The 27,525-nt window shown below is 41.6% G+C and overlaps 1 protein-coding gene across 2 annotated transcripts in view; it reads left to right on the top strand.

The window, feature by feature from the left end:
- Positions 1-27,525, top strand: part of XYLT1 (xylosyltransferase 1) — a 183,364-nt gene that overhangs the window by 117,452 nt on the left and 38,387 nt on the right. For both annotated transcript variants that reach the window (XM_027654970.1, XM_027654971.1), the window contains exons 3-5: positions 2,168-2,340; positions 2,965-3,167; positions 24,234-24,314. In XM_027654970.1, the coding sequence (XP_027510771.1) occupies positions 2,168-2,340; positions 2,965-3,167; positions 24,234-24,314 (457 nt within the window). The remainder of the gene's footprint in view (positions 1-2,167; positions 2,341-2,964; positions 3,168-24,233; positions 24,315-27,525) is intronic.

Below are 27,525 nucleotides of genomic sequence, written 5' to 3'. Positions count from 1 at the left end.
TGTGTCCCGTTTGAAGTTGAGTGACTCATGGGGCTAGAAATGGCTAGTCTGAATACAACTGGGGGCAATAAAGTTGCATTAATTTATGAGCAATAGTACTGCAGACTGGTATTCCATGCAAGATTGTGGACAGTAACAATCTGCTGCATGGGGCAGCGAGCTCTGGGACTTCGTAGGCTCTTTAGTGTTCAGTATCTGTATATGTTCCTGGATAGGGACCCAGCTGCCTTTTAGCCCCTTACATAGTCCAGAGAAGAGCCTGATTCTCTTTGCTGTACCTCTTACATGTACAGTTTCCTGGACCTCCAGGATGGAAAGAACAGATTCTGACTTAAAGCGAGTGTTCTAGGGGGAACACTGCTGAGGAGGAAGGAACTTGAAGGGAGAGTTATGGGAGATGTTGAAACCATTCCTTTCTGGAATGTGCTGCTCCCATTGCAGCAGGATCTGTCTCATGGTTATCTAAAAGAAGTGTTTCAATTACTCAAGGGCATTTCATTACAATTAAGGGGATCACATTGTTTCATCACCTGAAACAGTGCTCTGCAAACTGCCAATTGGTCTGTTTTTTCTGAGTTTATGCTATTCCTTTGAACAAGGAGAAGATACACAGGAGGGATCAGGCAAAGGTCTTTTTTGTGTGTTCAGACTTTGTTTTGTAACTAATACTTTTGAAAACAAACAAAACAAACAAAAAAGAAAGCTTTTGGTATTGCTTACTTTGATCAACATATGCTTCCAGTTTCAAAAACCTGTGGAAAAGTGTTCTCCCTCTCTTCTACTCTCACTTCACACTTGGCAAATGTCTTTCTTGTTCCTTATATCAAATCACACAGACATAAGCATGTGTTTTTAATAGCTGTAGATGTTTTGGAAGGTGCAGTGGGTTTTGTGGCTGTACTCCTGCTGTCTGATAACTGTGCCCCAGTGCAGCCTCAAGTTTGTCCTATAACACAGTGCAAGCCTATTGTGTCTGCAAAAGGAGTCTTCAGATGGGACGTACGTGGAGGTGGGAGGAGAAGGGGGCATCACAAAAGGCAATGAGGGCAGAAACTGGGTAACAACTCAGATCTTGGGGCTTTGAAAAATTATACCTTCGGCAGGGGTGACACACACTTAGCAACATTTGAGACAATGATATCCCTTTCACTTAAAAAAGAATAATGTTAAAATATGCAAGAGGAAAATTGGGGCAGGAGGAATTTTTTTTAGCTTTGAGGTACTTTGCTTCCTTTTTCTGCTAATATTCAAAATTTCAGATTCTGTCTAAACCATTTTTGTTGAAAAAGGTCCTTACAAGGTCAGAGCACTTGACGTTGTTTAACTGAAGAACAAATGCAAGTTTTCAGATAGAATTGCGATTTTCTTGCACTGAGTTCAGGTTTTTGAGTTGAAGAGCAGTTACATAAACCAAAACCAAAGCACTTTAAATTCCTTATTGAAAATGTCCCTCCAGTTCTCCAGTTAGTCAATATATCCTGTCTGAACCTTGCACTGTGGCACTTACTTTACAAAATAAGGACCAGAAATTACTCCATGAAAATAAAAAATGAACATATATTTTAAATAGGATTGTAAGAGCCCCTCTCCTACATGAAGAAGTGAAAATATGCAGGTTGCCATTTAATGTTCCAGGATACATCTGCTGTTACAAGTAAATGCTATCAGTCAATAATCCTCAGCAGCTGTTAAGTAGCAGAGTTTCACCAGCTTCTCAGCAGAGCTGTGCTGATCAGAAGAACGAGCAGCTTTGGCCAAACAGGGGGTTTTACTCTGGGGGAATGTTGGCCTTGGCGTTGTTTGAATACTTAGAAACTTTGAGATGACTGCTTTGAAGCTACAAATGTGCATACTCAGGTAGAGCTTGGTCCAACTCATAAACATCTGGGTACTTGCCCATGTTCGTGCAGCCTTGTTCAGGATGAGGCACACAGGCAGGGCTGCATGGGGAAGGCTGGCATGGCTGTGCCCAAGGGGTGATGGCCCTGTATGGGGACAGAGGAGAGGGGTATGGTCTTGATGGGGCACAGGCTGGCACCCCTTGTGAGTTCTCGCTCTGCCATAGAAACTGCTTTTGAAGAGAGAACCGAGGTGGAATGTGTGCTGCTCACTGCACCCCTGCCGTGTGGATACACTCAGAGATGTCCTGTGTTTTGTTTTTGAACAGGAAAAGCCAACAACAATGTACAGTGGGATGACGACTCCGTAGAATACATGCCAGCCAACCCAGTCAGGATCGCATTTGTCTTGGTTGTTCATGGCAGAGCTTCTCGGCAGCTCCAGCGCATGTTTAAGGCTATTTACCATAAAGACCATTTTTATTACATTCATGTTGACAAGGTAATATATCACTGGTTATAAATTGCCTGTCTCACCATCTGTCAGTTTACCCATCTTTGTCATCTTCTTCATCTTCTCTTTACCTCTGCTGCATAAAGTGCACGTCACTTTTTGTCTCTTCATCTGTTACATGTTTGGAGCCTCTTTTTTTTTTTTCTTATTTTTCTTTCTTGTTATCTTCTTTATGTAAGAGCCTTCATTTCTCCTTCTGTGTCAATGAGTATCTCTCCATGTCTGTCTGTTGTACATTTAGTTAGCAGCAACCGATAAGTTGATGCAGACTGAGGTGGTGGCCTGAGGTGCCTTAGGCAAGTCACACACTATAAAAGGGAGGTGGTAACATTCACCTCCTCTACGAAAGCCCTTTGGGATCTACAATGACAGATGATGAATAAGAGCTAATCACATTGATTAGTGATTACCATAGTTGTAATAAAATGAATTAAACAGGGTTCTCTGTACATTTAGCAAATAAGCATTTAGCAAAAGAAGGTTTTGTACTATAGTAAGTGAGGGCAAAGCAATGGCAGCAGAGTCAGGAAGTAGGGTTGGTGGTTAGTGAACACAGGGAGAGAAAATTTTGGACAGAATAACTTGAATGTATTACTCTTTTCTCCTGTAAAGCGATCCAATTACTTGCATCGGCAAGTGCTCCAGTTTGCCAGCCAGTACCCAAATGTGAGAGTCACTCCTTGGAGAATGGCAACTATCTGGGGAGGAGCAAGTCTTCTGTCCACCTACCTGCAGACCATGAGGGACTTAATGGAGATGAATGACTGGCCATGGGATTTCTTCATTAACCTCAGTGCTGCCGACTACCCAATCAGGTACAATCAGCATTTTAAGAATGTATATGTTTTGTTCCTAAAGGAAATAAGTATGGATATAAGGGATGACATGTCCAGGCTGTGCTGCAAGAAGCACAGTCAGAGGAGCAGTTTCTTTTGTTTTATAGCAGAAGACTCCCCTTGGTGAAGCAGGTGTCTGAGACCCACACTTTAGCCAAGGAGACAATCACCTTACTGTACCCTGTGTGTCTTCCACTTCCATGGCAGGGACTGCAGCTGGAGCAGGGTAGCAGCACTGGGCCTTCAGTTTAGCTGAGGGGCTGCTCTAGTTAGTCAATACTTCCAGCAAAAGAGGCAATAGAGGATGAGTAAAGTAGCAGGAAGTGCTGGGGCTCAGCAAATGAACCCCAAGCATGGAGAGATTCCTCCCTGCCAGGGCTCTGATTAACAGTTTGATTTGATGTCTCAGCAAGTGTTAAAGGTATGAATACAGATTCAGTGAAGGTAATGTTCTCTTCTCCCTTTTTTTAGTACTTTTTCTGTGGAGGATAAGGGTTGTAGAAGTGAAAAATAACTAACTAGGAGTCAATTACATCTTCAGCACCAACCGTTGCCTGAATATCTTTATTCAGATGGCATCAGGCAGAGAACTTCCACACAACCACATGATAAGGCTCGTGATTTTAAGTGAAATTTATATTCTTTCTGAATTTACATCACCCAGGTCTCACAGCTTCATTCCATAAGTTTACAACATTGTGCAAAAGTAGATAGTCCGTAAAAAAACCCCAAACCAAACGAAAAAAACAACCAACCAAAACAAAAAATAAAAAAAATACCCACCCCCAAAAAACCCCCAAGTGTCCTTAAACTGTTTGGTTTAGGCTGTAAGAGTTATTAAGAAGAAGGAACAGAAAATTCTCCTCGTGGCTTCTGTTTCCCTCTATGTTGAAATAAATCGATGAAAGGGGAAGTAACTTCCTTGGGCGATTTTCTGATGAGTGATGGTATAACATGGTTCTAATATTCCTAGAAAAGAAACATAAAAGATGCTTCCACTGATTAGGTTTCTCCAAGATCTCCCTCAAAGTATGAGTCCCTTCCTGAAGCTGCTGCTTGTAGGACGGAAATCTCGCCACTGAGGTGAAAAATGAAAATAAACATGAGGCCTTAGGAAGGACTCCGTGAGGACTGGCAAAAGGCTTTATTGCTGGTGCCTATTTCTAAGCACTGTCAGAGAAATGCAGTGCATTTGGGGGAGAAAAATTAGGGAAGAACACAAGTCACTGAGATTGCATTGATATTGGAACATGGGGATTTGAATTAAGAATTCACAGTATTTCACATTGCATCAGAGTTAAACACTTTTGGTGTCCAACAGAAAGAGACTGAACAGTTTTGACATATTATCCTTGCTTGTAAGGGAGGGTATGTAGTTCTCTGTCTATCTCCTGAGTTTTGGGAAAAGCTAGCTTGTTATTCCCTATCATTCACTTCCCTGGTGAGGAATGCTATATTGATGCTAAAAGTTGGGCTGATGCAAGACCATAAAGGAAGAGGTAGGTGATGGCACTTTGAATCAAGTAAGATAAATTGTAAGAGAGATTTGCTGAAGGTCTGGTGTAGACTAGTTCCAGTAGATGTCTCCAGTTATCCTGTGGTGTTGAGTCTACTCTGTCCATCGTGTGTAATGCTGGGGCCATGACCTGTGGCAGTCTGAACTGTTCTTAGTTCAAACCACAGGGCCAGATGGGGTCAGTCGCTCACAGACACAGCCATAAACAATCCCAGGATTTGTTGAGTAGACTGTAGTCAGTTCAGTGTTAATGGATTCTTTGTAATAATGCCGTGGCATCTTGCAGTCATTCAAGCTCTGAACAAGTCCCATTCAGCTGGAGAAATTCCAGGCACTCGTTTCTTCAGAGAGGGAATTCTCGAAGGTCGTGGTTCTCCATTGCAGCTGCTCTCAGAGATGTGTGGTGGGCTCTACCAGCCAGGCAGCATCTGAAGTGCTCCCTTTTCTTTCTGTCAGAGTATTCTGTTACCAGAACTGAAGGAAATGTGCTTTCCCTTCACACCATGATACACTTCAACAAAAAGAAGCCCTTTTTAGCGCTGCAACTTCAATGACAGTGACTTATGAGTATTGTTAGACATTTTTAATATGGAGTATTACAACTATAAACCCTGGAAAATGTTATCAAATACATATATGAGTCCATTTCATTTTCATAGTGGAAATGGACTATAGTGGAGCTATAAATTAATATTCTTCATAATCTTTAGAAAGGCATTACTCCTTGCATACCCCAAAGAGAGCTGGTTGTTTTTCCAGGAAATAGTAAATAGGGTGTTTGAGGGGTTTTTTCCTCTTCTTTCAGACTTCGTACCATGATTTGTCAGATAATGGGCTACGGGCAGTTTATGCTTCTCTCACTGGTTAGTCATATTGCAGTGGGTTTTGCTAGGTTTCCCTGCATAACAACATATGAATTTTGAGGATTAATAGTTTTTATCCAGAGCTGCTTCATATTAAGCTTTCTCTTCCCATCTGCCATACCATCTGTAACACTGAAACCTTTACTACTTCTCTTCTGATAATAAAAGCTAATCCAGCCTTCTAAGTCAGAAAAACATATTCAGTATGTGGGGTTAATACTGTATGATGAAGCCTAAATCTGTCCAGGGAGCAGTATGGTATGTTCATGGACTACAGCAGAATTGCTAGGAGCCCTTCATACTTTGGAAGAGATGTCCAGAAGCAGATGTTAAGGATCATACTATTTAAAGGCATGGGGGAAAAAATATTAGAACTATTCATTTTGTGAAGGAAACAATTAAAAACGTGTAAAATAAAACCTATGCAGGCCAGGAAAATTCATATACCCCTATTATTCTTCCTCACACCTGAATGCTTCGTTTGTGGAGTCTATAGGTGCAGCACCTGGCACAAAGGAGGTCCTAATCCATGAGCGTCTCCTCGTTACTGCAGTAGAAATCGCTGGCCAATAGTCTGGATGTGAAGGTGCCTTCAACAAAAATCCTGTGTCTCCCTTTAGTCATAAAGCAATATGCTGTTTATTGGCCTAAGTGAAATAATGTGGTGCATTATCCAGCCTTGCCTCCTTTCAGCTCTGCTAAACGTTCTCAGCAGGAAAAGGAGGGATGAAATGGCTAAAGACAAACCTCCACATGAAACTCTGAGGTGGGAGGTTGTGCAACTGCCCTTCCTTTAGCCCTGGGCTTGTGAATAAAAAAAGAGCACATGCTTCCAGAGTTCTCAAGAAATATCTCTCACAGTCATTGAATTCATAAAGAAATGAAAGAAACCAGCACCCTCCTTTGTTTTCCTTAACTTTTTAAATTTTAGTGGTATTTTTTATTTATTTAAAGTCCTTTCTTTTGAGAGCCTCTTTCAAAACCCTGTGGGAAAGCTATTGATGTCTTTAACCTCTTACTTTACATGGGTATCTATTTGCATTATTTATTATCTCTGACAAAGAGCATAAAGTAGTCAACCTTATGTTCAGGGACTGAAATTTCACTCCCAACAAGGTGAACTATAGTAGAGCATCTATTCATGCTGAATGTTTAATGTGCATTGCAGGAGTCCTTGGATAATGTGGCAGGTGAAGTGTTGCACCACTTAAATTAAGAAGTTTAATGAGATCATTTAACAGTGAATGTCATGTCAGCGCTTACCTGGCCACAGAGCTTGTATAAAGAATAAACATAATGAAACATTTGAACTATTTATAATTTACAGTAAATCACTGAGCCTCAATCACCAAAGGGATCACCAAATCTAATTGCCAGCTAATGCTTGGTCTTTAATAAAGGTCAAGCAAAATTATTAGCAGAAGCTTGGGGAGTGCTTCAGAGTAGTAAGAAAATAAAGTGTCTTGTTGGTGGAGCCAGGAATGCAGATATGACTACATTTTCAATTATGAGCAATCAGGTATAGCAACAGAACTTAAAATAAACCCAGTGAAACTACTTGTGTTTTGCTGCTTGACACTTTCTTATGATGAAGTTGTGTAGCCCTACTTTTCACAAAAGCCTGTGTTGTGAAGACTCGTTCGAGTGAGACACCTTTAATAGAGGTTTTGGTCTGGCACTTCAGTGAAATGGGTGTCATAATACAAATAGCACCTGAGGTACTACAGACTCTGGGAAGTAAATGGGATGATCTGACTGGGACCGGTCCTTTAAACAGGTGCCAGTTTGGTGTAATTTATGGAGATCATCTTTGTCAGTTAGAATCACACTCAAATTAAGAAAAATAAGCTAGCAGAGAACTATTGACTTGCTTCAATATGTAGTCCTCTGAGGGTCAAGGTAACATTGTTAATGCTAAATAGCAATGTTCATCTAAAGATTTAGATGCTCCTTTAGAAACTTGAAGGGTGCCCTTTGATGCCAGACTCAAACTGTCTGTCTTCTGCTTTTGCAAAACTTCTCGGCTTTTGCAGTGTGTAGGCTTGAAATGCAGTACTGGAAATGCAGGAAAATTTCTTCCTAGAACTGAAGCAAAGCACTTAGCTTTCACATACATCTCTCTAGCTTTGTGAGAAATGTCTGAGACACAGTTGTACCCTCTTGATGGCTATGAATTTAGAAATCCCAAAGACAGCAGAGCTGATGAAAGCTGTTCGACGGCAAATAGGATCACCCAAAACATTGGCTAGAAAGAAAGTTCCTCTCTGTCTCTGTCTTAATTTGACTTGATTTAATTTAACAATTCTACGTCTCACTAAGATTCAGACTTCAGAGCTGTCCTCCACAGATATTTCCTTCCTGGCATTGTGTAAGCTGTTGCTGGACATGAAAACCTGGATAAAGGATACTGTTTTCAGGGTTGAATTTGACCTTACACCCCATATGAAGCCACATGTTGCAATGCTGATCTGAAATGCAGGCCTTGTCACTAGAATAATGTACCAGGCAGTAGGCAAATAGTGCAGTGTTCTTTAAAGTGCCCTTTCAAATGTTATCCTGAGCTGAAGCACTGCTAAATCATATCTGTACATCTAGATGGGAGTGCAGCACAGGTAGCTTTTGCAGTACAACATCTGTTAAAATGCCAGTGCCTGAGGTTTTTATCTCAGTGTTGTCACTGACATTGTATGTGGTTTTGTTTGCTCAGAATATCTTTATCTGGCAATCCAGATGTCAATCCACTCCTAATGCTTCACAGGGAATCTTTTTTCCTGTCCAAAAAGGAACTTTATTGGTGTTTTTCTAGAATCTGCATTCTCTGAGAATTTCAGATTTACTTCTTTCTTTAATCCCTCAAATAACCTTTTCTCCTCTTCTTTCTTCCTTTTTCCAGCACATTTGCTTGAGATTTATATATATTTTGAAGGTTATCTTTTTAGTTTGCTATTCCATTTCTCTGTTTTACTGATAAATTATCAGTGGTTGGCAAGGCAGTGGTTTTGTGCATGGTCACAAATGGGTGGGGTGAAATGTTGAAATTATTGTGGCTTAAAAATTTTATTTACATCTGGTGTTAACATAATGTTTTCTCAAGCTGACAAATGTTAGTGGTGGGAGACACACCCTTTCTCTGTGCAGCCAGGCAGCTGAGGTTACTCCTTCTGCCTCTCCTGGATTTAAGGATGTAAAGCAGCTTTTGCTTTTGGAGAACTGTCACATCTGCAGCTCTTTGTAACTTTGGATATTTAGTACTTCTGAGATGTGCTGCATAGCAGCCTCAGTCTGGCAACAGGAATAAATGCACCTCAAACTGGAGACTGGTTTGGATATCCAGACACTTTTTACAGAGATTAAAGATGCATCGATAAGGCACATTTTTAGCATAGGATTTTTACTCGAAGTGCCCCTGTGCTTGGCAGCACGTCGCCTTGTTGATTACGGTGCTAAACATTGAGCCCTTTATCTCTTGGTATGTGAACTGAAGCATCTGAGCCAGTGTCTCAGACTCCTGTGGGGACTGCCTGGCAGAAGGGAGCCCCAGATGCCAAGCTCTGCAGTTTGGTGGGTGCTGCAGCCTCTGAGCACTGCTGGGCTGCCAGGCTGGCACCCACTTCTCTTCTGGCTTGGCTCTGGGGCTGCTCACAGGGAGGTTCTCCAGCAAAGAGCCAAAGGGTTTTCATCTGTTTGCCATTTGCTTTCTGGGCACAATTTATTTTTTACTTATTTATGATTGAGAGAAAAGTCTGTCTGCTAAAAGAGAGTTAAATGTGAGTCTTCACTGGATACCATTCAGCCTGATCTGTAAACGATAAGAGCACAAATGTTGTGATAATGTGCACCATTGGTTCCTAGGCAACAGTTGCATCTTTAGTCTTCAGGATGCTAGAATACTATCTGGAATAGTGTTTTTGTAAGGGTAGCCAATGTGTTGGGGCTGAGGAAGGCATTGAGCAGTATGAGGGATCTTGCCAGCTCAGCTATTTCTTCTTCACAGCTCCAGAGCTATTTATGAAACCTGTTTTTCACTTACGACTTGTCTTTGTGGACAAAAAGTGTGGGGTAACCAAGTCCTTTGTGCAGAATGACTCTTGTACTTTAAATCCATGGTTAGCAAAATTCATGATACTCAATTGCTCACTGCATTCCTGGGAGAGAAGCTCCAGTGGGGTTTGAGTGTGTAGTGGGATGTTGATCACTAGAGAAATCTCGGGTGTGACCCTTCTCTCTTGTGCACTCTCCCACAACTTTGCTTCAAGTGACTTTTACTCTGGGTTAAGTGTGAAGTGGATAACAGCAGCTGCAGAGAGACAGGTGTCCATGTAGTGTTTACCTGGGTTTTGTGAGAACCTTTAATCTCTCTTCAACTTGGTTTTGGGGTTTTTTGTTGTTTGGTTGTTTGGGGTTTTTTTCTGAAAGTTCAGTAAAATCATTATCAAATTCCAAAAGCTAAAACTGCTTGAAAGAGGGAGACATTCCTATTATAACATTCCATTTTAAACACGCTCTCTCTTCGTGGTCTTGCTGAATTCTGTAAGGAAATTAAAAATCTGCTGAAATTGCCATTAAGACACTTTTTTGTTTAGATTTCAGATACCACTTAAAATAAAACAGCTGCAAAATAATATCTGGTGGCAGTTCAAAGTGAAGATAACACAACATGTGCTATTATACCTTTCCCAAGTCACTCTTAAATAATTGTGAACCAAAAGGCCATTAAAGGGTGAACCAAAATGTTGTTCTGATTCAGTCTCTTAGTGGTGATATTGAAATAGAGAAGAGAGGGAGAGATGGATAGATGAATTCCTCCCCTTGAAAAGAGGGCTAAAAATGTAAGTGTTGAATGGTGTTTGGTGCTTAAGATTTTTCAGCCAATTGATACATAAATTCAGGTCTTGTCTTGATATTAAATTATGCGCTTTGACATTTTGTTATTCAGGATAACTGCATGTGAATGAGCTGAATGGATGATTTGAATGAAATACTTTGGAATGGAATTAAAGCTGCTTTGGATCAACAAATAGTTTTTTTTGAAGTGCTTTTATATAAATAAAACACAGTAGTAACCCACTGTGGTTAGAGACCAAGGGTGGGTGGCACAAGTGTACAGTCCCACCTGCCTCTTCCTTTACTTTGATGTAGTGGAAACTCCTTTTTCCCGGAATTATAGTGCAAGGTAAGAGCCAGCTGGCCACCAGCTGCCTCACTCCCTGGGATTTATGGGGAGCACTGATGGGAAATACTGTATTTGTTTGGACAGAGACATCCAGTGTTGTTCTGTCTGCTGCTGTCACTCAGTGAAGTCCCTAAGACCACACCACGTGCTGATGCTCAAGTCCCCAGGCTCGGGAGCTGTGGGGTGAAGGAGGATGGTTGCAGGTGGGAAGCACTGAGATCTTCCAGTGCACTCCCCTACGTGGGAGTTGCTTAAGAAGCTTCTTAGCCTTTGTTATCTTCTGCGGGGAACAAACCCCTTCATCGGTCTGTAAGTGCTCCAGAGGAGGCCCAGCTCAGCTCTCACATCTCTGTCAACCAAAAGCAGCATCTGTGGGCACTGTCAGTGCTGCAGAGCTTGGGTGGTTTGGAAGAGAGTAGAGCCACCTCTGTGTGTGGTGTTCTTTCTCTTTAGGGCTGTGCTGTAGAATGTGGCTCTTTTTCTCAAGCTTCTTTTTTATTTTTTTTTTATAGTCCTGACTAGTGTCAACTAGTCAAATCTTTGTATCTTGAGATACTGTGGAAGCCTTGACCTGGTAGTGCAGAAATTCCAGACCTAAGTTTTCCTGTGCAGTCCCAACTAGAATTAGGGACTAGTAGGCTTTTACAGTTGCACTGTATTACAGTTGAATACTTCATTTCTGCTCATCCTGCACAGCACTGCTAGTCACTGTGCATTGATATGATCCTTCTGAATCTCTCCATATAAATAGTGGTGCTGAATGCCATTGACTGTGTTTGTGATGATCCATCTGTAGTTCCAGGCAGATCGGAGGGGATGAGGCCCTAAATGGTTCATTGTAGCACACATTCCACTCTGCCGCACGCTGTTTAATTATATCCATCATTCAGCATTACTTGATGAACCAGCTGTAGGCACAAGCATCCCTAAGCTTTCATCAGGATAATTGCACTCTTTGCCACATTAGGAACTGGTTTGGGGCCAAGACTTTTCAAAATACAGAGTCAATCTCAGTTTAAAAGTTTGCTGCCCCAAACTAATTTCTGGCAAATAATCTTGCAACAGTGCCTTCTTGGGGCAGCTGAAAACTAAAAGATGTATAAATCCAAATTGGTTATTTGTGTCACATTATGGCTTTAAATAATTGGGGCAACAACTCAGATAATTGTGTTCTGAAGATGTGATGTACCTTCCAGATTATTTCTGTGGCAGGGACTTGCAGAGACTGTGGCTGTGCTTGCTCTGTGAGTGTCAGTGTCACTGCTATACCTTTGTATAGGTGGTATTGTGTAGGCACTGAAAGTCTTCCCACAGGGCTCAAGTCATGTTGCAGGTGGCAGCTGCAGAACTACACCCTGATCCTTCTTCGGGATGGGAAACTGGTACATGTGGTGTGTCAAGAGACACCAGTGCTGGGTATCATCACAAAGTGCCTGGAGCACCCCCAGGTTCATGAACCATTGCAGCCCAGGAGGGAAGAGGCAGCCAGGACATCACTCCAGGTCACTGCTACATGGTAGGGCTTGGCAGTGTCAGGAGATCACTGATGACAGACTGCCTTTTCTAGAGTCTTTTCTTGAGTTGAAGTGAACCACTGGTTCTCTTCTAGTCTCAGTATTAAATAAGACTGTTCTAATTGCAGCTCTGTTGAGCACAGCAGTGAGCAGGAACATCAGCCTCCTACCCTCCCAGTAGTTTTCTCATCAGCCCCAGTTATGTCAGTTAATGGATCTATAATTCCCTTTGCAGTTTTCTCACTCAGACATCCTCTCTACCACATGTTTGTGCCCCATGTTCCAGCTCTGCATTCTGCACTTACTCCAAAACAGTCCCAATGAAGAGTAGGGCAGGTCATCAGCTGGCACTGATTGTCAAAATAAGATTATTGCTCAACCCAAATAAAGGTAACAAAATTTGACCTTCTGTTGTTAAACCCAATTAAGTTTCCTTCCATCAGCTCTCAGTTCATTATCCCTTTCACCCCCCAGGCCCTGTTCTTCCATCTTTTTAGGCTTGGTGCAGAATTAATGTTAAATCCCATTAGCCTGACCCCGTTTTCCCTGTTTTGCCTTCTGGTCCTTTGAATTGATGCACTCCGACAGGTTGATTCAGCAGCTCAGGGATCAAAAGGAGTGGCAGGCCCAGGAGGAGCTTCAGGAAGGGCCTGGTTTACAGTAATTCACTTTACTTTTAAATGAGTTTGTGAAAGAACCTCAGCAGAGGGGTTTCATCAGGGGGATGAAGAGCTCTTGGCTTCACCGTGGCACAGAGAGCACCACACAACCCTTCTGCTGGTGGAGTTCCCACCACTCTTCTCTGGGGATAACTCTGGTAAGGAGATTAAAGCTGCCCATTGCATGAGTGTAAATTCCCTCTTTCCTTTTTCTTAGAAAGTGTGAGATGGGGAAAAAGCAAGTTTTTTTTACCCAGGTCCGTCTTTCCCACTGCATCAAAAGGACCGTCTGCTCTCAGGGCAATGTCAGACTAAGTTGGCCAGATTTTGTGTAGTTCTGTGCTGGAAATTGGAGATGGCAAGACCCAATATTAGTATGACTAATTTATACATTGTGGCCCTTCAGAAAGGGCTCTCCTTCTCCCTTTTTCCACGGGAATGTGGTGGACTCAGTTCCCTGCTGCTTGCAAGCTTAGTGTCAGTGATTTCCATTTCATCATTGATGTGAAGTTCCAGTGGCCACTGTGTTGTGTGGCAGCAGGGAGTGTGAGCTTTGCAGAAGGTGCTGGACCTTCACATTTGGGAGCATGTCTGCTATGCCTTCACCTGCTCAGAGCCCATGATACCCACCATGGGAGGTGGCCCTGCAAAGAGGGGCTCTAGTGGAGTGGCTTCAGTGGTGAGCTGAGCGTGCAGGGAGGGATGTTTTCACTGAGTCCTGCAGTGAACCATCTTTGGTGTCTGTCAGGAATGCACTGATTTTGAAAGGGGAAGATAGGATTGAATGGCTTTCATTTCCTGGAATGGCAGATGTGTGAGGGTGGGGCGAGGGGGTGAATCACGGCTTGTGGGTGAGCACAGTCAGAGGGAACAAGTTACGTTTGGGAAACTGAGAAATGACCAAAAGTTAACACTTAAGCTGGAAAAGTGGCATCTTAACAACTGTATCCAGAAAAGCAAAGACTTCTCATGAGCCTTAAGCTGCAAGACTGTCACTGCTGATTGTGGAACACAGAGTCCCCAATGATGGGCTTTAAATCCGAGTTGGATCTGCTGGGGAGATCCGCCCCTTCCACACAGCCTGGCCCAGGCTGACACCCCTACACGTGTCACCCTCACATTATCCTCCTGCATGTGACAATGAGGACCCCAGCCCCAAGGTGAGGTGTCTCAGGAGGGGAGTGCCATGCACACAGCTGCCCTTCTCCACAGATACCAGAGGGTCTCCGCTCTGGCAGGACAGGTGGATTGTACTCCCAGACTGACAAGACTGGGAGTCTTGCAATGATGAGCAGGGTGGAGAAGGCAGAAGCATTAATGCTGCTTATGACTGAGTTTACTTCACATAAAACATTCTCAAAGTTTCTCTCTTCCCACTTTCTTGGAAGAAAGTGAGCATTTTTTATTATAATTGCTCAACCTAATGAGCAAATAATTTTTCTTATTGACTTGTGCAAATAAAATTTCAGATGGATGCAGGAATGTACAAATTAAATGAAGCGAATGGTTGCTTTAAATCTATGCTCATATCTAGTTTTAATTTCTTCTCTTTTACACAAAACTCTTGGTAATTTAATTTTAGAGATGGTGACAAAAATTGTAAAATATACACGGTATAAACAAACAAAAAGATCCCATTCAGCCCAATATCGAGATTTTTTTTCCTTTAAACAAAGTCTCACTAATTTGAGTAATGAACTTGATAATTTCTGCAGCTCACTCCACTTGCTTATTTAATCAGTGATTATTGTTTTCATCAAAATGGGATGTATCGTGTAGGCAGATGAGGTTGTACATGAATATGCAGCAGCAGACAAACACTGGGAAAACGCAAAGCAGGGAGCATCTTTCTGTACTAAATAAAATCCCAGTGCTTTGATAAAGCTAAAATTATATCATGTTTAGTTTTAATAATTAAATATCCTTGGGTATTAGCAGCTGGTTAGTCAAGTATTTCAGTACTCTTTCATTTATTTATTTTTTTTAAGATACTTTTCAGCAGATATTAAGATGTTTTGGTGAGATAGGATAGTCATGTGTGTCTTAACCCTTTGTAGTGCTGCATCCTTACAAATGATATTCTGGCATCCCCAGGAGGATGGCTTGTGTTTGGGCCATCCAGAGTTCATGTGTTAGCTTGTTCAATGTGGTAGTTTTCTGTATTGATCTCTGCATCGAGGCAGTGATTAGTAATGGAATGGCTTGTTATTGTAATAACAGGTAAAGGCAACTCTGTGAAATTATCTTGGCAAATACATTTCAGCAGCTGTTAGAATTGATGTAGTAACTGGCAGCAATTACATTTGCTGCCACTCTGACACAAGAAATGGCCTTTTGGAAAGAAGTAATTGCTCAGGGATTTTTCCTATGGAGAATTACCTATGATGAGACATGTGAGCAAGGAAAAACAGAGCAGTTCTCAGAGTGATAGGAAGACACTGCTGATATTCGTCTATTAATACGCTGCCACACATGCTAGCAACACATTTTCACAGCATCTAGACTGGGAAGCACCACAAAACCTTTGTTATGAATTCCCATAGCCTACTCCGATAACAGAGAGCTGGGTTTATGGTCTGGCTTAAACTAGCATAAACTGAGTGCCCTGCGTTGATTTTGGAGCATTACAGACACAAAACCAGAATGCAATGCTGTCCTTTGTGTAGGGCTTTATTATCAGTGGGAAAGAGGGTAGAAAAAAGTACTTTTTCACTGATTAAAGGACTTTCAAGAAGGAACTTGTCTCACTATTGAGGGTTCTAAAAATATTAGTATTTTAGGGAACAAAATGTGTTTAATTTTTGTACTGCTTTCTTCAAACATGCATTTCATAGAGGGATGGGCAGAAAGTGCATTTACCAATGTTTCTGTCACTTCATAAGTTTTTTTCTAGAGGGAGAAAGCCCTTATTGTCATAAAAGTTTTTAAATAGAAATATGCTGAAAATGAGAGATAATAACAGCAAAGACATTGTGTTTTTTTTCCTGGTAGGATTAAAACTAAGTAAATAACCTCATTAAATTTAGGCATTCTGAGCATGAATCCTCTTTAAACATGCATCTCAATGTAAATATCAATGTGGCTTAAAGGGGTGTAGCTGACCTCTTCAGGTACACTGCTGCTTCCTGCTCACTGTCTATCAAAGTGATCATTTACGTCAACACTCAACTTCCCTGTTGATGGAAATGAAAAATATGATAGACCTTTGACAGTGTAATATTAAAACAACCTTTCTGTGCCAAATTGTCAGCAGTGTGTGTTCATTAGCTTCACACTCTGCATTCAATCAATCCTTACACTCTTGATAGAAGAAGGTTAAAACCGTTCAAACTTGGACTTGTTGATGTCATCCCCCTAACCAGTGCATTTTTATAATGAAAATCACAATTCTTTCCATTTATACTAACCACAGTTACCTTGGAAAGTTGCTGACTAAAGTGTTAATGGCAGCTATTAGTGGAAGGTCAGCTAAAGTGACTGGGAACATTGGCCTCATTGTGCTTTGTGTGAACCCATCTGCCTCCATGTGACAGGTTTCCCATGAAGTTATTCCCAGTGTGGCAAGCTCACCTGCCCCTGCCTGCACTGATGCTTCTCCTCCCTTTGTATCATTTATTTGGGAAGAATTCGGCTTGAACCAGAGGGATGGCTGTTGTTGGCTTGTCTTCTGAAAGCCTGCCATGTGTCATGGAGAGTAAATATGGACAAGAACAAGTGACTGGTTGTGCTGCTCAGGGGAGAGCAGAGCAGAGCTGAGCTGAGCCAAGGATCCTGGCCTGGCTCTGGAGTGGCAGGTGTGCCCCTCCATGGCCCCACCATGGACCAGAGTCAGACACCTTCCACTCTGCTGCTGGAGGGTGTTGCATCCTGTCTGCAAAGGCAAAAGAGACCCAAACTACATGGATTGCTTACCCCTGGCATGCCTGTTAACCACAGCAGGGGTGATGATATTTAACCATTGACCCCACCAGAGAACAAAAATTAGAACAGGAGGTTTTATGTTAGGCTGTTTTTTTCAATTTGTAGGTTTGGGTTGGTGGGATCAAAAGCCAAAAAAGGCTGGAAACAAGCTATAAATATGCCAGAGCCATGATAAACAGACTCTAATATGACTGCACAAATTACCTGTTCTCCAGGCAGGCAGACTGGAGTGGGAAACAGGCAAACGTGGCAGTTCTCTCTCATAAATAGCTTTCACAAGCCCATGAACAGAAACTTGTGCTTATGAACTTGACATGCACCAATGCCAACAGGAAATCTGCTGACTCAAGATTAGAACTTTAGTTTAGGAGAGTGGCACCTGGGGACGTGGTTTAGAGGTAGACTTGGCAGTGCTGGATTTGATGATCTTAAAGGTGTTTTTCAAATTAAATGGTTCTGTGATTCCATATTTGGAGCAAAGATAATGCTGAGTAAGCATATGAGGCTATGAATCTCTGGGCTACTTATCAAAAAATGCTAAGTGTTTTAGATCATGCTGTAATTTGCAGAGTCTAAACCCCACATTGTTTTCTCTTCACTAATCTGCATTATTTTGATTTCGAAATATGAATAATGGGAATACCAGCAAGGCTTGATAAACAGTTTTTGCCAGCACTGATAAAAATGAGCATTCTTTCATACATGCAGTTCAACTAAACTGACATCTCTTGTGAATGTGGTGGGAAAGGAATTTGCTTTACTACAATATATACCTTTAACAAGTTTTCTAGCCCTTATCTGAGTTAGTCATACAACTCTGCCTTTACTTCGAAATATTTGTTGGAAATAGGCAATTATAGGCCTTTCTAGCAAAGGCTATCTGTCAGACACTGAAGTTCTGGACTAGCAAGATGCAAAGAATAAATAAGGGCGATGATGTGCTGATGATTCATATACTTAAATAGAAAAATAAATAGAAAATTGTTTAACAAATCGGGGTAAAACATTTTCTTCCTTTCTATCAAAATACCTCTGAGTTGAATGCATCAATATGAGGTTATTTGAAGTCATCCTGCATGTAGCTGATTTTCTTTGATTATTTTCATGTGTATCAGGTCCTGTGCAGTTGCACCTTTCGAAGGTGCTTCAGAAGCTTTTGTTATTCAGGTGTTTTTCAGTGCATTTGTTGTTGATAAGCATAGTAGCAATTCCATACAATTAGATTTTTGAAAGGAAAACCAATGTATTTCATAGTTTTATTGTAAAATACAGTAACTCGCTTTGTAACTTGCAACTTACAGTTGTTCTAAAATAGTGAGGAAAAAAAGAGCTGCATATGACATGGTATAACAGGGTAGTGTTTTTCTTGTTTCTTTATTTTTTACTCCACCAACAGGGATGCTCAGAAAATGTCATTGTCACAGACAAATGAATTCTTAAGATCAATTCAAAGGTACTCCTGCAACTGAGGGGATTTTTAAAAAATGTTTTGTAAACATAAGTTAAGTTTGTAACATAAATCTTAAACCATTGGTGTGATATATCTGTGGTAGAGAGGGATAATCTGAGTTACAACTGGATTTCCCTCACTGGAAAAGTCACCTTAATAAGTGTACTTGTGTGCCTGAGAGATCTAAGATTAGTTAAAGGACTGCTCCCAGCTCTTAATCTTGTGTGTAATCATTGCACATGCTGCTTCCCAGCACATGGATATGTAAGTCCTTACTCATGAAGTAATTCATGAGAATGCAGTGTGAAAGTTGCATCATTTCAGGAGAGCTCCAAGTGTGCTACAGTTAAGCACATGCTGTTAAGTGCTTCACTGGATCAGAGGCACAGTGATTGCACCGTGTATGGTGTGTTTGATAAGATCCTGGATATTTTAAATGCTTGTGTTGAAATTGCACTATAAAATAATTGGAAATTGAGTAGTTTACTTTTTGCCTAGTGAATATTTAAGGAAAGTCAAAAGTGACAAGTTACGAAGTTTTAATGAGTGCATGTGGTGAGTATTTTATTATCCCAAAAGCTGTAGGGTTTATTAGCTAGAGTTTTTCATTAGCCAAGGGCTTTTCAGGGTTTCATGGGATATAGCTGAAAACATTCCAAACAAATGAATATTCTATTTTAGAAGAATAATGAGACATTGAGGGTTTTTATAGACTCCAAAGTTTGCTAAACCAATATCTCTAATTAGATGGAGAAACTCTCTATAGAGGCTTTCCATCAGCAGCAGTACACATAGCAAATGTTTTAAGCATTTACATATCAAATACTGCTGGCAGCATTTTGGCAGCAGTCCAGAGCTGGAGATAGTTTTAATCACATTTGTTCATTAATCCTTGGTGGAATTCTCTTATATGGTCTCTTTAGGATTTTCATTTAAGCATGCTGCTGCTTCTCAGCAGTGGGCTTATTTATTTATTTTATAAATGCCATCTGAAGCCTTGAATTTATAGAAAATAGGTTGTGGAGTGGCTCAGGAAGCAGATGATGGAGTATATTCTTTTTTTCTCAATACATCTCCTTTGTACCCAGGCATTTATGTACTCTCACTAGGAAGAGATTTATTCAGCAGTGTGACATTTATAAAAGACTTTCACTCTTTTTTGACTATGTTAGTTCTTTTCTTTTCCATAGGAAACAGACAGTGGTTGAATGGGAAGCCGTAATTGAAAGTACAGCAAAGATGATTGTATTGCTAATAAAATGTCTTGAGAATCATACAACACTGGCAGAGCTGCACTGAGAGTAGCTGCATCCTATGTGATGACTGATCAGTGCCTGGAGCATCCAAATGCAGAAAGCTGATGCTTTGAAATACACAGGTGCAACTTCCCAGCCCAGATGGCAGCGCTGGTGTTGGAGCAGAACTCTAATCTCTCAAGTACTCCAGCGAGCTGAGCTGCCAAGGCAATAGAGTTTTCTTCCATTATCTTGTTCCTCGGTTAAACCTGACTTGAAAGACAAAACAAACCATTTAAGACAACACTGTTGGAAAAGCTGAGGTGTTAACAGTCACCTAGAGCCTTCCACATGCAGTTGGCCTCTGAAATCGTATCTGTTGTTCTCATTTTTATGATACACTTTAGGAATGACTGTTGTTATAGGGATCAGCTTCGCTGAGAAATGCCTGCCATGCTAATATTTGTTCTGTGATGGATAGCAAAGGCTAAATATAGCCTTCCCTTTTCTTTGCATTTTTAGATGGCAGAGTTGAATTTTTTTCTTAGTACAGCCAGGGTAAGGCTGCTCTGAGCCTCCCCTTGCACTAAATTGCCTTTGGAGAGGGAGGAGGAGTTGGAAGCATCAGTGAGAGGGTCAGGCTGCACATCCAGGGTCTGAAAGCTGAACCCTGCAGTGAGAGGGGTTTTTTTCCTGTATTGTGCGGCATTTGTGTGGTTGATCATCTTGCTGTAAGCGTTCCCTTCAGGAAGAGGTCTTTTTCTTTTTTCTGTTGAATCATTGTGCTGTTGTATCCTTTTGTTAGGTTACCTGTGCACACACACACCCCCCCACATGTGTGCCAGCAACAGTGAAAGAGCCAGTGCAGGTCGGGTCCCTTACTGGAGTAGGAAGATCCCACCCAGCTGCACTGCCAAGTGCTGCCACGTCCCCAGCAGAGGTGGGAGCGAAGCTTTCAGAGTGCACTGGATGCTACAGGGGTACGTGGGAATCAGCAATAATTCTTCCCTGTCTCCTGGATTGCTCTCCTTCCTCCTCAGCTCCTGTGGTGGTGATGCTGGCAGCTGCAGAAGCTGGTGAGCCAGTCTGAGCACATCCCCTCCTTGTGTAGGAGGGAGCAGGCAGCGAGGCAGGATAGCCTGGGGCTGGGAATAGCCAGGAAAGGAACTCTCCTAACACAGGCATCTTGGCAGCGATGGCATCTCCTCGTACCTTACAATGCTGTGTAAATGAATATTAAATTAATAATAATTTATTGAGATCAATGCGCTTAAACGTAATTATGAAAATTTATTGAAAAGAAGGTAGCAAAATTCAAGGCACTCACCTCTTCCACTTCCAGGCTCTTCTGTGCACAATGCATGTTTAACCATGAGGTAATATCATGCTTAACTCTGAGTTAAGTTTTCCCAAAAATTCAGTTTTCTTCTCTAGGGACCTTCTAGAAATAGTTTCTTGGCAAAGAGCTGCCACGGTTGCTGTGTCTGGGCTCTGTAGGGCTGAACCCTGGGAAGGGAAACTGTGGAGGTGAGTCAGGCAGATAAGGAATAGCAGTCACTTCTCTGGGGCTATTCATATGTCAAAACTCTAATTTTGACCCTTGCCCTGAGCTGAGCCCCAGCCCAAGGTCTCAGCCGTGTCCCCAGGTTGAGCAGTGCTGTGGGTTGAGTCACTGGCAGCCCTGGAGCTGCTTTTGCAGCTTCTGGAGCCCCACTGCCTGCCCAGCTCCCACCTTCTGAGCTCAGCCCTGCAGGGGCTTGGCTGAGTTTTGCTGAGTGGCATCTCAGCAGGCAGGCACAGTGTGCTGCCCCTGCTACCTCTGTCCACCCTTGCTGCATGACAGGAGCTGTAGGACCTTAGTGAGGTGACCTCAGCAAAGGTCTGGGAGAGATGGCCACCCCTATCCCAGCTGGTAGACCTGCCCTTGCTTAACACCAGGTCTACATCAGTGAAGTCAAACAAGCTTTGTTTCCCCCTCAGTCTTCACTTGTCATCTTCTCATGGAAACCCTCCTACACGTGCAAGCTTTCTCCACACTTGGAGTTCACTGGAGGATTAGTTTCCCATTTCTCTCTGTGCTGCAGACCTGACTCTCAGACTCTCTACACTCACACCATCCTCCCTCCCTGCTAATGATACAGGTAACCAGCTGACTAATCCTTCTCCCTGGTGCCTCACCCTCTGGGTGAGTTTAATAATAAAAGGAAATAAAAGTGGTTGCTGTGTGGATGCATCTGTCAGCCCGAGCCTTGGGCACCACCTGAGGAAAGGCTTTCTCCTCACTCTGTATCTGTGCTGTGTTACACACTGGGGAGACTGATAGGAATGTAATATGTATATCAATGCATTTTAATCAGTAGCAAGAACTACTCTCCCTATTCCCATGACTTTCTTATTTCCTTCTTAGGAAGGCTATGTTGCACTTGTTACTTTGTTATACCATGATAGTTAGTAAAAGATTTTATGCCAAATTTATGCTCAGTGAATTATCCCTGAAACTTGCGGAGCTATAGCAGAATTTAATTTGGCAGTGTGGAGTTGATGTTGCTCCCAGTAATGTCTTCAGCTGAAAATCTCAGCTTTCAATTGCCTTACTTAGAGGAAAAAATAGGCCCATGTCTCTAGTCTTTCTCAGAAGGAGTGCCAGAGGCACTGCCATGGCAGAGAGACTCTGCTGCTGCTGTGTGTGAAGAAGTGTGGCAGCAATCTGTGCCAGAGGCATTTAGGAAATCTACCCCCGAAGGCAAAGTTTTCTGAAAGGTGAGGAGTATTTTAACAAGTGCATTAACGTCTATGGCATGTTCAGTACCTTTGATTTTCTTTTTAAGGTCTTGTGGTGGAGTAATTCAGAGGTGATGTGCAGCATCCTCCTGATACTGGGGGCAGAAGAGGCAGTTTGAATGAAAGCTTAATAGAAATTCAGTGTGCTGTCATGCTGAGCACAGAATTGGTTGACTGCATAAATCTAAGTGTCAAATATCTATAAAGTTTTACCAAATGGAAATAGGATGTTTTAGTTCCATGTTGTCAACACATGAAAAGAAGCATATTAATTGACAAGGAGAAAAACTCTGTATACGTTCTTTTTTTAAAAAAAAATTAAAAATATTCAAAGTAGGACTAAGATACCAACAATGTTTTCAAGAAGAGGAAAATGTCAATTATTGATTACTTTGAGAGCTAAACATCATTTAGGCATTTATAAGGATTATCTAAAAACTGAGAAGCATTGAGAAGTTTCTATGGCAGCCCCAAGTCTCAGTACATTTGGTAGAGCACTGCTGAACAGCAAAATATAGCTTGGTGAGCAATCTAGAAATTATATTTTATTGAGCGGTACGTATTGTTACTTTGGTTGATTTGATTTTTATCCTGTAAGAAAATTAAAGCTCAAGCACTTCCAAAGTTGGTTATATTTCTAGAGATCATCTTTGTGTGCCAGCTTTTGCCTAGAAACTCATCCGAAGATGTCAGCCATTGAAACCATTTCATGTGGAAGCATTGCTAAGTAAATTCACTAAATGCCTATTCATCCCAGTAAGATGGAGAGTCACTGGAGCAGCAAATGTGAAAATCTGTACAGCTTACTATACAGAAAGCAGTTTTCTGAGGTTGCCAAATTGAGATGCAGAGTCTGACCCTGGGAGGTATTACAGCTCCCATGAGTGAGCGTAGGAGGAGGGTCTCAGGCTCCTACAGCCTGGTCTGTCAGGCTGGTTGATAGACAGATAATTCATTTAGTCTAGATAAAATCAGTGAGATTATGAAAATAGTTTAGTTGGCTGATAAGATTTCCAAGTTGTTGCAGCCTGACCTGAGAAGTTAATGCATTTTGTACAGGATTTTGGTTTAACTTGGTTTTCTGTGCCTGATAATAATGAAATGTTTTCAAGATACAGTACTATTGACAGCTGGTTTATCTTGAGTTTTCTGCCATCAGCTTCATTACAGACCGTTGCTTAAATGGTGTTGTATCTATAAAGTTGTGGTTTTGAATGCAACTCAGGAGATTAAGATCATTTTAATGTGATTTATTCGTTTTTCCTAAATATGCTGACCTAGATAAATAGAGAACATTTTTACTCCATTGTTAAAGAAATAACAGACCACAAAAGCTGTCAAGCATAAATACATTCTTGGACATGTCAGCTGAAATTTTGAAAATACTGGTGTCAGATTGCCTGTCACACTAATTGGAATTAACCTTCTAAATTCCTTTGTTCCTGTTAATTCTATTGGCATTTTGACATCAAAATTTTCTGATTTATGCATTCCAACCTTGGCCTCTTCTCTGTTACAAGGATGAAAACAAATACCAAATTCCCCAGGAAATATCTAGCAAAGCATGTAAAATGGGACTATCAATGCAGTCATCTCACAGCTGGACTTTCATACTTAAAAAGTGTTGAGCGGTATTATTTAATACCTACTCTGTTACAGTGCTTAAAATACCTGCCAAAAGTTGATAAGAAATTCGTTAAGATGTAATAAAGTTGTAGTTCCTTCCAAATACATTTTACTGAGTAGAGGAAGCAGCAGGATGGAAGTTTTAGCAGGTTTTAAGCAAGTTTAGCAGCAGGATGGAAGTTTTTTCAGAAACCACCTCCTTCAATCTGCGGATGGTCCCCAGGTGAGAACAATAAGTCTATAAATTGCTCTAGACATAGGGGTTTTCACATTGTAATTTGTGCATCCTTTGTTCTTTCTCTTGCAGGACAAATGACCACCTCGTAGCATTCCTGTCCAGATACCGTGATATGAACTTCTTGAAATCCCACGGGAGGGACAACGCAAGGTACGCTGACCCTTCCTTCACCTTATTTTAACCATGGCACTGAGGATTCTTGCACAGTGATGGTTTTCCAGTGTTTACCTGAGTGAAGAAATCCCTAGTCAAAGTGAATGAGGAGGAAACCCACTTCTGAGGACAGTTGTTTATTGGTCCAGAAGGACTCCTTCCCAGAGTCAGTTTGCAAAGATGCTTTCGTGGAAAGAGAGACATTAAGCAGAGTGATGCTTGTTTTGTCCTTGGGGCTTGGCACAGATTGATGTTTTGTGAGCTAGCAGTCATTGCCTACACTGCCCAGTTGGTCCCAGCCACCCTGGTGAGCAAGACCTGTGCTAGCTGGGGTCTGCAGCAAAGCCTTGTGCAAGCAGAGCCCCAGCTGTGGGAGCTTGTAGCAGCCTGCACATACTAGTGAGAGTGAGGACGGTGACTGGAGTGTATCACACTCTACTAAAGTTTTGAGGTCCGTGACTTAAACTCCATCTTCATCCACCCATGAACAGGTCTCAGGGAGAAGAGAATGTGCTGTGTTTTCTCACTTACCATTGTGGTTTGAGGGAACAGCAGTGACCAAACACCATGTTCCAAAGATCTAACCAACCTATGCAGATCAAAGAATTTTTCCATCTGACTGCGGTGGTCCTGTTTTCCTATTTATTGATAGTTTTGCTTTTCCTCTTTATTGCTAGTTTTGTACCTGTGCTAGCAGTCTTGTAACATATAGTAGTTCTAGCAACTACATATGCTGAGTCCCAGTGGCTTTGCATCTAAAAATATTGTTTTATTCTGCTTGGGTCACCAGGTCATCCCTTTATTCTATAAAATGTCAAGTGTACTGTAAGGCTGGGTTTGGTTAGAGTACACAGAGAATGTGACACACCAAGTCTCATGTTCAGCACAGTGAGTGGGCAGAATAACGCACAGGTCTCTCCTTCTTGGCTGTTCTTGCTCTTGTCACCAGATTTATCAATTCTGTCATGTTCCTGTTTAAATTAAGTCTTCACGAGCATTCATCCTGTGCAGTCAGAAATTCTATAGCAGGTAGTAAAAAATAATACTGTGAGGAATAATATTTAAATCCAAGTCAACAGTTTTCACAGGAGAGTCCCTCGTTTGGGAAATGCAGAGTGTCAGAGTGATTGGCAGACTCAGCTCTAGCTGGCAACAGTGATCGACAGCACAGTTAGCGTAGAAAGGGGGAGAGAAAGAGCCAGGGAAAAGCAGTCAGGCTCTGCCTCCTTGCTCCTCTGGTGCACCTGAGTCTTCTCAAATTCCCTGACCTAGCTATGGAAAATAGCTAATGAATTATGATGTGCCAGCATCAAACTGGTTTAAATATGCTAACTTCAGCTGGATCAGAACTATTTAGATCAATTAAACACACTAATCTGATACTATTTTAATAATGAAATGAACTAATGTGCCACTTGTCCTCCCCTCACAGGAATAACAACCCACTTAGTAGTTCAATGGTTCTCTTTGTATAAACAGCTAAATACCTTAAAACCTATTGCAACAAGTCACCATGTTTGGGGTTTTTTTTTCTGGATTTCTACATAAATTCCCTGTGCATCAGGGAACATGATTTGGGATGCAACTGCAGGTTTACCGACCCTGTCTGCTCTGGTTGTCTAGTCCCTGAGTCCCCTAAGCACTCCCACTGCTGACCACTGGATGAATAGATCCTTTCACATCACCCCTTGGCGTCTCCCCAGTTTTTCTATCAGAGAGATAGAGTGGCTCCCCTCCTCCTGCAAATCCCAGACAGCTGCAGAGACACACTCAAGCCAACAACTGTGAATGTTCTGAGTAATGCTGGAGTTTGGTGAAAATTCCTTCCATTGTTTCCAAAAGCTGATCAATAAGCAGTTCCCCCCCGTTTGTATTGCGGGTGAATTTCCAGCTCTACATCTACCTGTTGAGAGAGAAATTCTATCTAAAGTGAAGATCTCTAGCCTGATATTTCATTGTTAGTGTTTCATTAACTTAGTTTTGTCTAAACTGGTGAGTGTACCCTCTGCTCTATCTGTTTGACACACAGTTCCCAATTGACTTTGTATGCCCAAAGTGTGTAAGCTGTCATCATTCCAGTTATCCCTGCCGTTGGAATGATGGAGTCCTCTGGGCTCAAATACCTGCACAGGCAGGTGCAAGGAGAGCAAAGGCCCATCCAGGCTGTCACCCCATGTCTGGCTGCCTACAGCTCATGTCCCCAGAGGAGCAGGAGGGATGGGTAGTGGTGCTGCCTTACAATATTCTCCCAGCCTCTTGTAACCTTTGCCTGGGGAATTTCCACAGCCAAACTTGGTGACTTGCTCATTTAAGAGTAAGGGATGACTATTTTTTTCTATTCACTTTTCCAGTTACTTTTTAAATTTTGCTCTTTACTCAGTCATCTCACAGCCCAGGGGAAAAGAAATATCCCATGAGGAGAATGATAAAGCCAAGAGCTCAGTAAGGTCTAGAAGAGAAGCAACAGCCTCAAGGTTTGGCAACAAAAAAATAATGAAAAAAAAAAAAAGACCAGCTTTTGGAAAGGATTTAGAACACAGGCCAGTTTTCATGTTATTAGGCAACAGGAAAAAACTCCTTTAGGATATCCTATCTCAAAACAGATTGGAACAGAATTTTTTATTTAAACCAGTTAATTAAAGCCATGATAAGGGAGAGGGCACTGGACTATACTGACTGCTCCCCCATGTACAATAATGATTTGGCTTGTCCAAGGTATTTTTGTCAAAACATGTCAACTAATAATGCAGGAACTCAACATCTAAATATTGTTGAAAGCAATGTATAACCCCTGCTGGTAATTTTAATTTTAATTTGTGAATGAATAATGGTTCCTAAGCAATAAGCTTTTCAGTTGTCTAAGTCTGCTTTTTAAACAACTGGAAACTCTGAGTTTTAAGTCATCATAGTCTTTGGATCATATAACGGAGAGCGAAAGATTAGAAGTGCCATCCTAAAACTGAAATGCTTATACAGCTCGATTACAATGGACTTTGTATTCAAGCCATGTTCACAATCAGTACATGTTTTATTGCCAAATAAGGAGAAAACCCAGGCTCCCCTTTACAGAGTGAAGTTTTCTTTCAGTTATGCCAAAGTCATTAAGAAGTGCATCGCTCTGATTTTCCTTTAGTGACTTCAGTAAAGGGAATGGACATGAAAATGGCTCCTACACCCAGCTGGAGAAGTGTTATTTCCTGAGAGAGGT

This window comes from Corapipo altera, unplaced genomic scaffold, assembly GCF_003945725.1.
Source record: "Corapipo altera isolate COAL_440 unplaced genomic scaffold, ASM394572v1 98, whole genome shotgun sequence".
In the NCBI taxonomy this organism is placed as follows: domain Eukaryota; kingdom Metazoa; phylum Chordata; class Aves; order Passeriformes; family Pipridae; genus Corapipo; species Corapipo altera.
The sequence above is the reverse complement of the archived record's forward strand: the minus strand, read 5'-3'. Positions and strand labels throughout refer to the sequence as shown.